The following is a 15,639-nucleotide window of genomic DNA, read 5'->3' on the forward strand; positions in this document are numbered from 1 at the left end:
GAAATAAAGTTCCTTTGGTGCGAAATTCGTTGTGTCATGCTGAACAAATATATACGTCCTAACATATGTTAGAATGCCTCAGAAAACTATGTGCTCATTTGGCAAAACAAACAAAATGCCATTGTTTCACTCTTATTTTTCACATTTAGACTATCCTCTAACTGAGCTGTAACTGATTGCTCACATGTGCACGATCCGTGAAGATTCCGGGGTAGAATAGGATTTCAGCAACCCATACGCTGACTTGATTGATACATGTCATCGATCCCAATTGCGTGTCATGGATTGTCTGATCCAGACTCGATTATTTTACAGACCGCCGTTAAAATACCTGGATTATTGCTGAGTGCGGCGTTAAACAACAAACAAACAAACAAATCCCATGTGCACATCATGTTTCTTTGTAAATAAAATACGGTGTAAACATGGCCAGACAGCACATGAAATCTCGCCGCGAAATACTTCGAAATTAAAAAAGAAAGGAAATATTTTACAAAAACATAATAACATTATCCGAGCATGCATCCTACCAGACATCTTTGTCAAACAGCGTTTACACTTCGCTCACCACGGCGAAGATCAGCGTTCGATTCACAACGTTGATACAGCACACGAAACTCGTTACTTACCACTGAGCCCCTCAACAAACTTTAAAAACGCAACAGGTATAAACCCCCTCTCATGGTGTGGCCGGGGGTCGCCAGCGTCAGAGAACATTGCCAATGCCATTTCGTAACATGAGAAACGATTGCTGGAAGAAGCCAAAAATGTAAAACTCATGCAGGCCCGCTATGTTGTTTTTGTTTTTGTTTTGTTTGTTGTTTAACGCCGCACTTAGCAATATTCCAGCTATATGACGGCGGTCTGTAAATAATCGAGACTGCACCAGACAGTGCAGTGATTGACACCATGAGCATCGATCCACGCAACTGGGATACGCTGGCATGCACCAAACAAGTCAGCGAGCCAGACCCGCTATGTAAGTGCAAGTATCTTCAATACGCCATTAAACCCCGTTTCATTTCATCTCGCCTCACTTCATATCACTGGCGTCAGATCAATATGAGGCAACTCAGTCAACTGCGCGTTGTTCTGCGAGCCGTGACGATGACGTAGGGACAGCGTAATCCGTCTCAGTTTGGAGTATAACACAGAACACGGAGACAGTCGGCTCTTCGTTTCTTCAACTTACACTCCCCCACAACGGTGAGTTGTCTTTAGCCTTCTTTTCTGTTCAATGTTTGACAATGTCATAATGGTAGAGATATTTTGTTTAATACGGATGAAAGAACCTCGATTGGACAGGTAATGTTGTTCAGATGTCACTTCACACGCGCATCCAGGGCGTGGTTCAGGGGTGGGGGTTCCCCCTTTTTAAAGCATAGTGATCATGTTGACGTATATAAAAGACAAATAAAAACAAAGGGCTTTATAATTCTTGTTTTTAAAGCTCACCTTGAGGTTATAATGCGTTAAAGCTGTGGAGTTATATATTCTGCAAAGACAAACTCGAATATCTCTTTCCAAGTGCAGTGAGAGAGATGCCAGCATCAAATATTAATGTCACAATCAATTGTCATATGTGAGTAACTTCTGCCTTATACCGAGAACCTCTCATTATAACGCAAGAGTTTGATGTTACTGTGAATTATATCCAGCGACCAAAGCCAATTCAGTATCGCCCATTTGGGGTGTGTCTGTCATGTGTGCATTGTGTCATCTGTAAAGGATCCCCTTAAAATATATATGCTTACATTTTCGCTTGCCAGAGTTCCGGCACATTAACTATGCATTCTGTCCTTTTTTGCGCATACAGCAACTGAGTGTGTGGTTATGAATGGCTAACTTGATTGTCTGAACATACATGTAGGGACAGGCTAAAGATGTACGGATTCTAGTCCGTGTTTCATATGGTAAATCAATGACTGTTCACCGTTGCACTAATAAACCCGGACATTTCAATAGAGGTATGTTCTGGTATAAAGGAGGACAGATGGTTGTTTTTCTTGGTGTGTTTTTAACGCCGCACTCAGCAATATTCCACCTATATGACGGCGGTCTGTAAATAATCGAGTCTGGACCAGACAATCCGGTGATTAATACCATGAGCATCGATCTACGCAGTTGGGATCGATGACACGCATCAACCAAGTCAGAGAGCCTGACCATCCGATCCCGTTAGTCGCCTCTCACGACAAGCATAGTCGCCTTTTACGGCAAGTATGGCTTGCTAAAGACCTATTCCTCCCCAGGATCTTCACGGGTCAGAGACGACAGAAGACATCGAGCACTCATTGGAAGTTCTGCTTTATTCAACAAGGAGGCTTACATTATTGTGCAATTTGGTTAATTCACTGTTTTGTCTAAACACAAATGGGGGGGGCACGGGTGGCCCAGTCGTCTAAGGCGCCGCGATTCGCTGTGCAGAGTTGCGTCCCTTGGGCACGCCAGAAATCTATGATTGTGGGTTCGAATCCCGGTTCGCCCCGATTATGTTTCTAGGTTTGTCAGCACCATACCCGTGCTCGTGGGTTTCACCGAAGTGGTAAACGTCTAAGACCTGCATCACTTCGGGCTTTCCTCCCACATTAAGCTGACACGCCGCGATATAACTGGAATACTGTTAAAAGCGGCGTTAAACCAAACTCACTCACTCACTAAACACAAATGGCAGTTGTGATCAGAATTAGAACTTAATTTTAACATTTTACGTCACGTGTTAGTTATTTCGTCCAGTCTGTTCGTGTCTCTCGATGACTTTACCACCTGGAAAGACATCGATGTGCCCGCCTCCGTGGTCTTGTGGATCGCACGTCTGCCCGGAGAGCGGAAGATCAGTGGTTCATTCCCCTGTAGTTGGCCACGTCATAGCCAACGACGTTAAAAGAAGAAACTTGATGTTCCCCTGCCTGTCAAAAGGATAAAACAAGGGTTAGACGGAATCAGTATACTGCTTGTGATTGGAGTATCATTAATCAAGACTAGTACAAGCAGACGTACGCACGCACCTATATAATTTCAATAATCTTGAACGTGACGTTAAAACCCGTTTCACCTCACCTGGTGATGAATCACGTTTTTTTACATTATCCACATGACCACTGACCGCCCAGAGTGGTATTACACGTATTGTGCGTAAAAGAACCAAGTGTAAAACCAACAAACAACCAACAAGTGGTATACAATCAGTGGACTAAGTACCATGAAGACATGAATGACATGGATTACATGAACTCTGATATCGTGGCAGGGATAAAACCAAGGCAATTGTCAGTTTGCTTGAAATTGAAGCAACAAACTGCATGAATCTGAATGGTTTGTTTGATGAGCATTTCATATGTGCTATTCAAGGATAAGCTGCAATTACAATAACAGTACACAATAGAGCGGTGGTACAATATCCAATGACAGTATATACTATGATGGTAGTGGACAGTTACAAATACACAAATAAAGTGGTGATAGCAAATGTCAGTGAAAATAATTTATATTCACCCCGCGGGGACAATGGTGAAGCTTCCGAGATAGGCTAGGCAGGGAATCAGGGACGAAGAGCGATCCTCACATGAAAGCTGGTTCCGAAGCGATGAAAAGCCTGAGACATACGTAAACAATCTCTTGTCCCCTTATGTAGTCTAACTAGATACTGGAAAGTCCTTTAACATACTGTCACCGTCCGCGATAAACGGAACCGGACTTTTACACACCACACTAACAACTAAATATAGCAACTGAAATATAGTAGTTCCTGAAACATCTAGGGGCGTCATCCTATTGTCATCAGAAGCTTTCCTTTCTCAGGATAACCTGATCTCCAGGCTACAGAAGTTGTTTATGATAGAGAATCTTCCAGGAATTTTTTTTATCTTGCCTCATCCCAAGAACATTCTATAGAATGACCCGGTGAAATTGTACAGAATGCAATCAATGTATAAACCGAATACAACACGTTTCATGAATCTTATTGTTTCATTTTAAAAACAAACGATCGTCACATTTTACGACATATCACTCTGAAGACGACATTTGATTTGTCATTGTTCCATCTGTTGTCCCCGTCTTTGTCCCTACCATCATTCAGCAGAGCCTTGTACTGCTCGAACAGACGTACGTAACAGCGGTCAGGATGTTCTAATTTTTTATTGGCACGAACAATCTTGCGGGGTTTCGATGTACAACAGATACCATCGACCATTCTGGTCCTCATGTGGTCTGGTTATTTGCGGGTTCCTGAACACCTTAAGGGACTTGTGCTCCTTTCCTCCTTCGGCGCGAAATGCAGACCTATAAAAATATACTTTAAATGTAATCATTTTAATAATGAACACTTGCTGTGATGTATCAAAATATATCATTGCTTTAGTAGGTCAAGACAAACATTGAGTTATTTTCCCTGCAACACAGAAACGAAAATAGAGTCATTGCATGTTTTTCAGAGCCATATCTTTTTAACACAGGCAAATACACAAAAATACAATTTACCTGTGTGGTACAGAATTGTGTCAAACAGTAAAAAGCAGTTGTCTTGGTGTCTGTTCCACCAGCACCCCACATTCCTAAAGCAGGTTCTGTTCCTTACATATTTCAGTATTCTTTCAAGAAAACCTCTTTCCTCCAGTCAGTGTCGACTGCCTCCAAACTCATGATATTGAAACATATCTTTGTGGGAATCTTTTCATCGAATAGCCGATTTGAGCGAATGTGACGTAAATAATGTGGATTAGATATGTGTTTCAAGCTTGCGTTCGTACTTTGAACAAGACATATTTGAATGCTATACCGATGTTTTCAGAGCCCATTCCCAACAGATGCTGTCTCAAACAATTCATTAGAATATCCACATTGTAAATGATTTATTTTTGTCTTCATTGCCATCTTTGGAAAACCGCGACGACCCAGTTGTTTCGTACTTCCTCAACCTGTATCCATCACGCTAGATTGGGTCACAAACAAACCACCTGTCTCCTTCATTCATCCCGATCGTCGAGCGCTGTGCTGGTACTTCGCGCTATATGTGATTCCCCACGGTGACGGTAATGAGCCGTATAATGAAACATAGACGAAGAGCGTTGTGTCAGTTTCATCGGTTTGTTTAATTTTTTTTTACGGTTTATATTTATATGTTTCGTCTTTGTCTCTCGGCCTATATGGCAGATAAATCACCAGTTCTATCGTGAAGGATAAAACACCACTCCGGGTTTTGGGTTGAAAATGTAAAACCTTGTCAAAGGCCCTCGTTTTGCATTTTCACCCCCAACCCCCAAGTCGTATTTTATCCTTCACGTAGGAACTGGTCTAGATATTAACGAGTACCATATTGACATGGAGTCATGTGGAATCGTTAATGGGTATGTTGGTTGGTTGTTGTTGAACGCCGCACTCGGCAATATTCCAGTATGAAGACTACATCCGAGAGGTCCGGGGTAGAACAGGTTTTCAGCAACCCATGTTTGCCGTAAAAGGTGACTGTGCTTGTCGTAAAAGGCGACTAACGGGATCGGGTTGTCAGGCTCGCTGATCATGACTTGGTTGATGCATGTCATCGATCTCAAGTCGATGCTCATGATATCAATCACTCTATTTACGTCATATAGCTAGAATATTGCTGAGGGCGGCGTTAAAAAACAAACTAACCAACCAACTGAAGACTAACTTTCTCGCTAAGAAAGTCAGAAGTGAAAGCTGGTGGGGTGTGTGGGGTGTGTGTGTGTGTGTCGGGGGGTGGGGGGTGGGGGGGGTGGGGGATGGGGGTGCGTATGCCAGGTAATCCCAATGCTACTGAGGAACACATGATTGAAGAGGGACTTAACTGACTTTATGTTTCCACCGTTGCCAAAGTAGGCTGCAATTTCTGGGCTTGACCGTAGCGCCATCATCTCTCATTTCATTTGCATTTGCTTAAAATAAAATGGCGGCGCCCTGTCAAGACAATCTCATCGGAAATCAAGACCTTTTTCTGCAATAAAATAGGTCTTACTTCGTGAACTATATCAAATCACTTGAGCACCCTCGATAAAAACATGAAAAATAATGAAAAATATGTCTACACCCGGTTGACGCCACACATGCTCTGAAATCCTGCAATCGACCGAAATATGCATGGCAGTCGCCTTGTGTTTACGAGGTAAATGTCAATTTCGTTCCGCGACCATGCATAGACTCGTTTGTCTAGCCAAAAATTAAAGCCTAGTTCGACAAGGGTGGAAACTGGACCACTACAGTGTGTTAACTCCCTTCCCTCGGGAAGATGGGCGGCCATGTGTTTGTGGGTGGAGCGGACATATACTTGTGGGTAGGGCGGGCATATGCTTGTGGGTCAAGTGACCATATGTTTGGGGGTACGACGGACATATGTGTGGAAGCCGGGTAGACATAACGAGTGACTGAGTGAGTTTTGGTTTACGTCGCTTTTAACACTATTCCCGCATTATAACTACGATGGACACATGAAATGGGCTTCACAGATTATGCTCTTGGGGGAAATTAACCAGGCACCTCAGTTATACATGTACATATGATTAATGTAGTATATTCTCGTGTGTCCATATAGTTCGAGACATATGACATATTGTTTAAAAGTTCTTTAAGTATTTATATGGTTTGTTCGTACCGTCGTTGTATTGTTGTATTATAATATTTGTCTCACTGTCAACCCTCGGCGTAAGGCAGATGTCCAACCATCTCATCAGGCAGGCGACAGTTGAAGACTTTGATGGCGTCATGAATATAGGTGACGTCTACTTTGGCTTGGACTACCTCCGACACGTTTACCACACGATCATGGACAACCCCAACGCCACAGGCTACGTCTACGTTATTGGGGAAGAGATTGTAAGTAAAATGTTGGGATAATTTTATAGCTACATTGAGTTAGAGAGATAGATAGACACGTGGTCGAGAATTATCTCGCTTACACCACGGCATGGGATCGAGTCATGGTAAATATAAAACACCAACGCCGGAGATAAAACGAGTCTCTGAAACATATTCCATTTGCATGGGACGTAAGTATATGAATGGACCACTGAATACCAGTGATGACAGTTGGTGTTTGCGAAAAGGGTTAGCATGTCCTACCCTTCCTGTACCACCCGCAATTCACACCATTTGCATAAAAGAGCAAATGTTTGTTGGTTGGCTGGAGCTGCGGATCAGTTTGTTTGTTTGTTTGTTTGTTGTTTATCGCCGTACTCAGCAAAATTCCAGCTATATGACGGCGGTCTGAAAATAATCGAGTCTGGACCAGACAGTGCAGTGATTGACATCATGAGCATCGATCTACGCAATTGGGATACGATGACATGCATCAACCAAGTCAGTGAGCCTGACAACCCGATCCCGTTAGTCGCCTCTTATAATAAGTTAAGTCGCCTCTTACGCTTGTCAGACAATCAATGGACCAGAAAATCCTGTAACGAGGTACTGCATTTACTGATTTTGTTGAAACTTAAAACGGTATTTTCTTTGTAATTAGGTCTGATGTGTATGAAATGCAGAGATTCGGCTGCTTATTATAAAACAAAACAACGTTCAAGAAACATAATCATTTTGCAACACAGTGGGGTAGTATTAATATCTTGACCCAGACATTTCTTTTGAATTTGACAACAGTCAGATCAGTTGAAGCCTCTAACATGGCTGATAGTGTGATAGTGTGAGGTTATCTAAACGCGGAGGTAATAAGCCCCCACACACACGATGTGATCATCAGGGTCACAACTGCCTCTTAATGTTCGAGGGTGATACAAAAAGAGAACCTCACCCTCGTGTCTCTTGATAACAAACATATCAACACAAGTTGATCAAAGTGGAAAAACTCCGAGACTTTTATCAACAAGTGTTTGATATCAAAAGATACGAGGGTGAGATCTTATTTATCATCCAAAATCATTCTTCCCACTTTATTCAGTTTGTAGACAGTAATAAACAGTGTCTTAGTGTAAAAAGTACTGATAACCGCTTCAGTAGCCATTCGTGATGTCATTTGATTGTTACGTCATGGTAACGAATGACGTCACAAAGGTCTGCAAAGCATTGTGATGCAATTTCGTTGCAGCGATATCTACAATGTATATATCGATTGATCTCACCTAAGCGATATCTCCTGTGGGGGCCAGTTTTGGATGATAAATTTCAGTAATCATGCAGATGGAACATAAGCATTGTTATGAGAAAGTGATAAACAAAATCATTTACACTGCACAATGTAGATGTCGTGTTGTGAACTTCAACAGGACTGGCCACGTAAGTCATTGTAACCTGGCAGTAAAATGTGAACATAATTCAGTTTAAGCGTATTACCTTTGCCGATAGCGTCGGCAGGTTCGTACGTGTGATAATTAGTTTTTAGTCAAGTATAAAAAAGACTAGTTATAACCTTTAAGTAGAAGACAGTACAATGTTCTGGAACCTGGGGACGAGGCGATGGGTCAAGGCCAGAGACTGTCAAAATGTTAGAACAATTTCAATTTCAGCCAGTAAAATCATAATAAACAGTGCTCTTTGGTACAATTAACAAATTTCACTTATGTCGTTTCATGGATATTACACTTTTACACTGTTTAAGGCAGAAGTGTCGTAAAGTGATCAATAATTCAAGTTTAATATTGTATTATCATCAATTCTTATCATAAACCTACGCTTTAGCTAAACATGTCTGTTGTAATTACAAGTTATATAGTGATGGCGAAATTGTTACTGATTCTTGGTTTGAAGACGTTTGTTTAGTCCTATGCGTTTTAGCTTTTATTTAATTCCTTTTCTCTGCACGCAATTATTCGAGGGTAATCAATATATGAGTTTACTCATCACAGGAAACTGGGGGTTTAGGTCGAGATTGGAATCTAATTGGTGTTGGGACTATGATTATTTGAGATTTAAATTCATTTAAGTGACAGAAATGTATTGTGTGTTATGAATTTGATATACTTAAGTGTGAAAGACTGAGTTTTTCGAAGTTGAGAAAAGTGATATTTTCATTGTAGTGGACATAACATTTGATATTTCACTGCTGTGAACATAACACTTTGACAGAACTATTGTCATAAAAGAGTGACCTCCCCTCAGATTGTCTACCTTTGTCGTAAGTGTCTGGTCCGTTCACAAACTGTTGACGTCATTTTTACGTTAGTTCCACACCGACAAGGCAAAATAATGACAGATGGTTGTTTATTGGGTTAATATCGCCTCATGGCGTTTGTTATTCTCTTGAAAATATTCCGTTATAAACTGTTAATTGCTCACTTAATTCGTCAACCGAGACCGTTGGTTTCGCAAAGCGCCATTTTTGTTGCTTGACCAGTGTGTATTCTTTCGTTTCAAACAGCGTTCTCGAAGTTTTCAAGAATATATTTGGTTAAAGCTGATTTTGTGTATAATCATATCTATATGTATGATACAGAATTTTCGCGAAATTAACAATTACATTGGTGTTTAGTTGTAAGAAAATATTGCGTCACCATACGAGGGACAAGTTGAATGTTTTAGAAACTTTTCTAGCAAGCATTTCATTTTGGAGTTTAGAGAGTATGGGGGAGAGAGACAAGAGAGGTTTTGCCAAAGAAACACACAGATAACAAAAAGACAAAAAAAAAGCATAGCACGCGAAGAAAGGGGATTGGGATTGAGGGTTTAAGAAAGTGAGAAAGCAAACTTTAAGAATAGGAATTTTAAAAAAAACATATTCATCGATGGTGCTCATCTCATTCACCAGCCAATACAGGATACGGTTTTTAAAAGCTGCTATTTTATATGTAATGATAAGCGGTGCTTAATTAGTTGCTATGTGTAAATTACCAACGAGCCGTCGCGATGCCACATAAATATTTATTTGTTAGATATACATAGACGTCATTGTCACCGCTATTTCGCCTTTCACGCGCAATGGAATCTATTTCGGGGACTGATTATTCTCTGGCATTGATGTTTCTTATTATTGTGAGAATATGTTCAACAAAACGTACCTAAACTGTAGTCACATCACTTCTTGATAACGGTGTCAGTATCTACACCGAAACATCGCACAAAGAAGTTGTACATTTACAGAACTATCTTCCTTGTTATCAAAACATGGGTACAATGTCGGAAGCCAATGTATGGTGTCCCCAGCCGTGATATTGCTGGAATATTGCTAATCGCGGCGTAAAACCATACTCACTCACTGTTATCAAAACGTTATTTGAAAACAGGAGCCGAAACACTGCAATTTTAAGACGCAAAGCTCTAATCTAAGACTCGCCGCGAATAGCTGCAAAATTGCTGATGCGGCGTTAAGCAATATTCACTCACTCACTCACTCTAATCAAAGACACCCGTATCAAATACATCACCATCGAATAACCACTTTTTGTTTATTTCATTTTTAGCCCCCATAAAAAATGTCCCGTGGTTCATATAATACAGTTTCCATGAATATTATGTCACATTTTCAGATAAATGATACACGATTTTAAGAATCTTCTGATTCCACAGATTGGATTCACAAGCATTTACCGGCTTGACGATGGCAAAACGTTCTTCGTGAGAGCCAGCAGGATCAAGAGTGGGTTCCGTGGGAAGGGCCTTTATGGTAAACTGCTGCATTACGCGTGTGAGGATCATAAAAACATAGAATCCATCCAGTATGAAGCCATGGTCGTACATGGTGTCACCTACGAATCCAAGAGACTCAACCTTGAAAACAACCATACCCAGCTCGTCCAAAAGGTAACACAATCCATGTTGGTTGCCTTAGGTTGTAAGGTTTCTCATTTAACCTCACTGGACGTATGCACCTATAAAAAACAATACGTTTGGAATCTTCCTGAAATAAAAAAACTCTCTAGTTCTCGAAAGTAAATGATGAATTAGGCCTTAGGTCTTAGACGTTCAGACAGCGGCTCCTTGCATACAAGGAACACAACTTTGTTAATATGCTCACCCGAGACTCTGGAATCAGAGAAGGTAGTTACATTCTGTTTGGGTCCCTATACATTTTTTACACTTGCATTGTAACAGACTTCTTTCATTTCCAATTTATGCGCATCAATGACAAAAATTACGTGTGATGCAATTCCCTATTTTTTACAATATGTCCCGTGATATTTCATTTGCAAAATGTATCTGTCTTTGCATTTGTGTGTGACGTGTGCCACCGGTGGGGCAGGATACGTGTTCATAACCCCACTTTTTGCAAGCGCCTGGTATCATGACTATTTGACAGTGAACATGTTTGTACAGCTGCACATTCCTCCCCCATTATTTGTTTCACACAATTTTAGATAAACATGCATGTGTCGGCTTAGTTTAGCATATTACACGATATAACTTTGTTAGAGAGAGGTGTGAGAAGTCATGAAAACATAGAACTCCAGCATTTAGCATTCCTCGCCGCTTTTCTTTCTAAGACTCTCACGGGCGCTGACTCAAATCAACACAGTAGGCACCAGTATTCGTCTTTATACTTTCTTAGTAATCAACAAAGGTCACACCCTTTGCATCCCAGAATACAGTGGCCATAACTTTCTTCAAAGATCTTGAAGACTTTTTGACGTTTTGACTTGAGATAATAGTGGAAGACCAATGTTCCAGCACCAGTCCACTGATCTCTTTTAGAAATTGACGAAATCCTCCTCAATTAGCTCTAAATGTTCTATGTTAATGTCAGTTATTTTTTCCTTAAGATCAGAATTTAGGAACTTTGGCACCCACCAAGCAGATATCTGATTTATCTGTAAATATCCATGAATAACAGTTTCAATGGATCCATGGGTTGGACCTGTGTCTCCCTCAAGTTCAGTAATGATAATACGTCTATCTGACAGTATAAGTTTCTCTTTGATTCCATCTTCATTGATGGAAGTTGAGGGACATCGAAACCTAGGGTCATCATCAAGGTTTGTTCTGCCAGCCATAAACATAGCTGCCCAACGTTTAATAGTGGAATAGTTAGGAAACCTATCCCCATACACTTGTGACATGCTGTCATGAATATCTTGGGTAGTACTTTTCTTTGCTCGGTACTCGTTCCTTTCCATTTCTTTGTCCTTTTGGACCCCTATCACGTACACCTGGCTGTCACTAATATACAAACGGCTTCAATACACTTTCAATGAACTAAAATGCACTGCATAAACTAGTTCACTTTGTAATGGCCCATAGTTGAAAGTTAGTCAGGCTTAGAACCTTTTGACCAGCCCTGGTATTCCTTTAGCGTGTGTGCTACATATGCATTCTTAAAATATAGTCCAATTTCATTTAGTCCCGGTCGTGTTTTATATATCACATGTTCACAATTTCAGTCGGTCCTGAATTATCATTTAGAGCTGGAACGAATGAAAGTCCCTGGGCAGCCTTTGGATGCAGTTCTTGAGACGTTTGATTCGGCGGAAATGACGTCTTTGTTTGTTGACAAGAAGGCATGTGAAGCCTTATTCCCAAGTGGAAGAGTGATAACAGACTGGGTTCCTCTACGTCTTCTACCCTCAAATATGAGGTATATCCTGACAGCTGGTGCCACAGCTCTAGCGTCCAGGGACGAAAACGCGAGAGTGTCGCTCCTCACCATCGGGACCCCAGTGCCTTGTCAATTAGGACTCAGATACTGTTTAGACATTTTTGGAAATGATGGCACGGTGTTTCAAGAACACGTCATACGCCATATCGAGTATATCAAAAACATGACAGATAAAAATACAATGATAGTAATTATGATAGTAGTTGATCCTTGTTTAGCCAGTGTTGTGGACAAACAGTTGTCAGATATGGATATTCCTCCCTACGACTTCCATCCCAAGAGTATCACGGTATTTGAAGATAGCTTCAAGTGACTTTACTATTTCAGATGTTTAATTACACTAACTGTGAAGATTATGACTAGGGCGGAGTGGTTATAGTTCTACTTTGTATAATATCATGATAATGTCATTGCATATGAGAAGCCAGATAGTTGTTGACCGTTGAACGGAATTCTTATGCTTCTGCTTGGTATAATGATTCTCATGCCATGGTCTCCTTTCTGATTGGTCATAGCTTTCAAATCACAATGGCACGTCAGTAATTTGACGCTTCACCCATCGCCTGTGAATACACGTAAGTAATTCGTCCAGTGGTGGGGACGCAGTGTGTGGAAAAGACGAATGAAGTACCTGCGAATACTTTCCTATCAAATGGCCAATGTGACGACACCACTGTCATCACGAAAACAACTTTGTATTCAATCACTCGGTATAGGAACTATCACAACGATTACGTCTTTATGTATCAGGATAACTTCACTTGTGTTGACATCAATGTTTCTAAAGATTGTTTATAAAAGTGGAATTAAGTTATCCATCTGTATGTTGAACTAACATTGTCAATTGTGGGCATAACCTGCCCTTACTTTCCACTCAGTAATGGTCTCAAACTGGCACTTCTACGATAACTAAACCAAATAGAAAATGACCGGGTGAGGATCCAACTCACAACCTTCAGATTGCTCTGACATTGGACGTATGACTGATTAGGAGACTGACGCGCTCCCGGTGCCTGGTGTAGACGGCGGGGATTGGGGTTCATATTTTTTAGAACTTACTAGTATGCGTCAACAAACGGGTCCATGGTGGAAACTGTGCTTTTTTAAGTGCCATATGTTGGACTCGCCTAGGTTGTGGTAGAACCCTAATGAAAGCTATAATGTGTATGCCCATAAACGCCAATTAATATCCTGTTCTTGAAAGAGATCATAACTAGTGTCCTGGAAGAAGTAAATTACATCCCATTTTTCATGCCACCCAGTTGTGAGCACACCATGTGGTATGGCTCTTCATATATTCGATGCCTGCATTTGTCACATATTTTGAGAGTAGGATATTTTTCAAAGATGCCGACGCAGAGGTAAAGTATTCCCTTGTAAAAGCTTTTAACAAATGTGGTGATGATAAATGAAGAAAAACAAGAAATGCCCCGGGTGAGGATAGAACACAGCAAAAAAAAAGAAATTCCGGTATCCGGATCCCTTCCGGATACCTCCGGACACTTAGCCGAAACGCATCCGGGTATCCCGTGGCAGATACCTTGCTGGATACCAGATCTGTGGTATCCAGCATTGGACACCTCATCACTGGAAAACATGCCTCCTGGAATCTGGGTATCCGGCACCGGATACCTCAACCGATATCTCAATCTTGGTGTCAAAGGATCAGGTACCAGATAACCCACCGGATACCTCATTCTGAGTTTTTAAAAAATGCCACATTTTGGGGGGTGCATTTTGTTTAATTAAGTGTGAAACACCTAAAAATATATTTGAAATTAACCAAGAAAATTGAACATTGCTGAAGATATCCGGAAGGTATCCGAATGCAATTTTTCGATATGTCTTTTTTTTCTAGTAAATAATGTTAGCCTGGGCATATCAGATAGCTGTAGTGATATTCTGTGTTATTTCAGTTGTAAATATGCCCTTTAAGTTGAAATCGATGGGCATGTACTTTTGGAGAATACAATTTTTCAATTTCATCTATGATTACTTTTAGATGTTAAGCTGTTTAATGAACAAACATCAGTTCTAATACATGTATGATGATTACCAATAATTCCATGTTCAGACTTCAAGTTTGTTCTGAGTGAAAATATAAAGTCATCGACTGTGTGCTCACTTGGGCCTTTGGTCCTGGTGAGATGATAATAATAATTTTTGTAACGGTACAAGTACTTACCAGCTGCATTGAAGTTTGGAACACAATATGCCTCACTCTGAGGGTGACATGTACCAGATTTCATCGCACTACAGAGAGCACTTCCTCAGTTACTGTGAACATATTTACTGAAAGACATTGAAAGTTAATTTGACCTTCAATATCAGTTGCGACTATTTCAAAAACTATTGTAAAGGGCTTCATATCACTTATACCACTTATGAAGGCCCTAGGCAGAATTATATGCAACAATGAAAATATGACTTATGCTACTCATTGAAATTAGGTGACTGTGATTTGTTACCACTGCTCATACATGAGTATCAATTCACATAACATATAATACTGCATGCATAATAATTCACAAACATCTCCAGAAATAGGCATTTTAGGGATAATGGAAAAAGTAATTTATGACCTTCACTATTGCTTTGATATTAGACTTCAACCCTTCATGAGTCATCACTTTTGACCTTGACAGTGAATTTGACCTTCAATATCAGTGACAAATGTTGCAATAACATTTCAAATAGCTATCCAGCACATAAACCAAATAGGATGTCCTTTGATGGAATTCAAAGTAACATTGACAAAAAAATGAAAATGATATACCACTAAATGTATAAGAGTTATTTAGACTTCTGCAGGAAAAGGCACGTTAGAGAAAAATTAAGTATATGTAGGTCATACGTGACCTTTTGCCAACTTCTACCCCTGCCCTGACGAAGAGTTTGGCCAAAAGCAAACTTTTTTGTCTGGCTATGACATTGACCTTTGACATAACAGATCAATGTGTCATCAGACTTTCCCAGAGCTAAGGAAACACATGTTATTCCTGGCTATCAAATTGAGGCAAAATCTTGGAACATCCCCATTTACACAGCTGGCTAATGAAACAACAAACAATTATCAATTTGTTTTTATTTATATGCTTATACCGCCTATTGTAATGTGTTCACATGATGGTTCCTGGTGCAGTGTT

General features: G+C 40.4%; 1 protein-coding gene across 2 annotated transcripts; it reads left to right on the forward strand.

Annotated features, from left to right (window-relative positions):
* Positions 1 to 986: 986 nt before the first annotated feature.
* On the forward strand, positions 987 to 13,324 carry LOC125376842 (histidine N-acetyltransferase-like). Of its 2 annotated transcripts, none has more exons than XM_048389039.1 (4): positions 987 to 1,206; positions 6,670 to 6,831; positions 10,471 to 10,704; positions 12,279 to 13,324. In XM_048389039.1, the coding sequence occupies exons 2-4, from the start codon at positions 6,670 to 6,672 to the stop codon at positions 12,804 to 12,806; spliced, it is 924 nt and encodes a 307-aa protein (XP_048244996.1). In that variant the 5' UTR covers positions 987 to 1,206; the 3' UTR covers positions 12,807 to 13,324. The 2 variants fall into 2 exon arrangements, with proteins under 2 accessions (XP_048244996.1, XP_048244997.1); XM_048389040.1 differs by having other exon boundaries at positions 12,301 to 12,447.
* The last annotated feature ends 2,315 nt before the right edge of the window (positions 13,325 to 15,639 follow it).

The sequence above is a fragment of the Haliotis rufescens genome, unplaced genomic scaffold, assembly GCF_023055435.1.
Source record: "Haliotis rufescens isolate VD_foot unplaced genomic scaffold, xgHalRufe1.0.p SCAF_8, whole genome shotgun sequence".
NCBI classification, from domain to species: Eukaryota; Metazoa; Mollusca; class Gastropoda; order Lepetellida; family Haliotidae; genus Haliotis; species Haliotis rufescens.

Coding starts and splice junctions, on each gene's coding strand:
- LOC125376842 (XM_048389039.1), top strand. CDS start 6,670: ATGTCCAACCATCTCATCAGGCAGGCGACAGTTGAAGACTTTGATGGC. Junction 6,832..10,470: donor ACGTTATTGGGGAAGAGATT/GTAAGTAAAATG, acceptor CTGATTCCACAG/ATTGGATTCACAAGCATTTA. Junction 10,705..12,278: donor ATACCCAGCTCGTCCAAAAG/GTAACACAATCC, acceptor TCACAATTTCAG/TCGGTCCTGAATTATCATTT.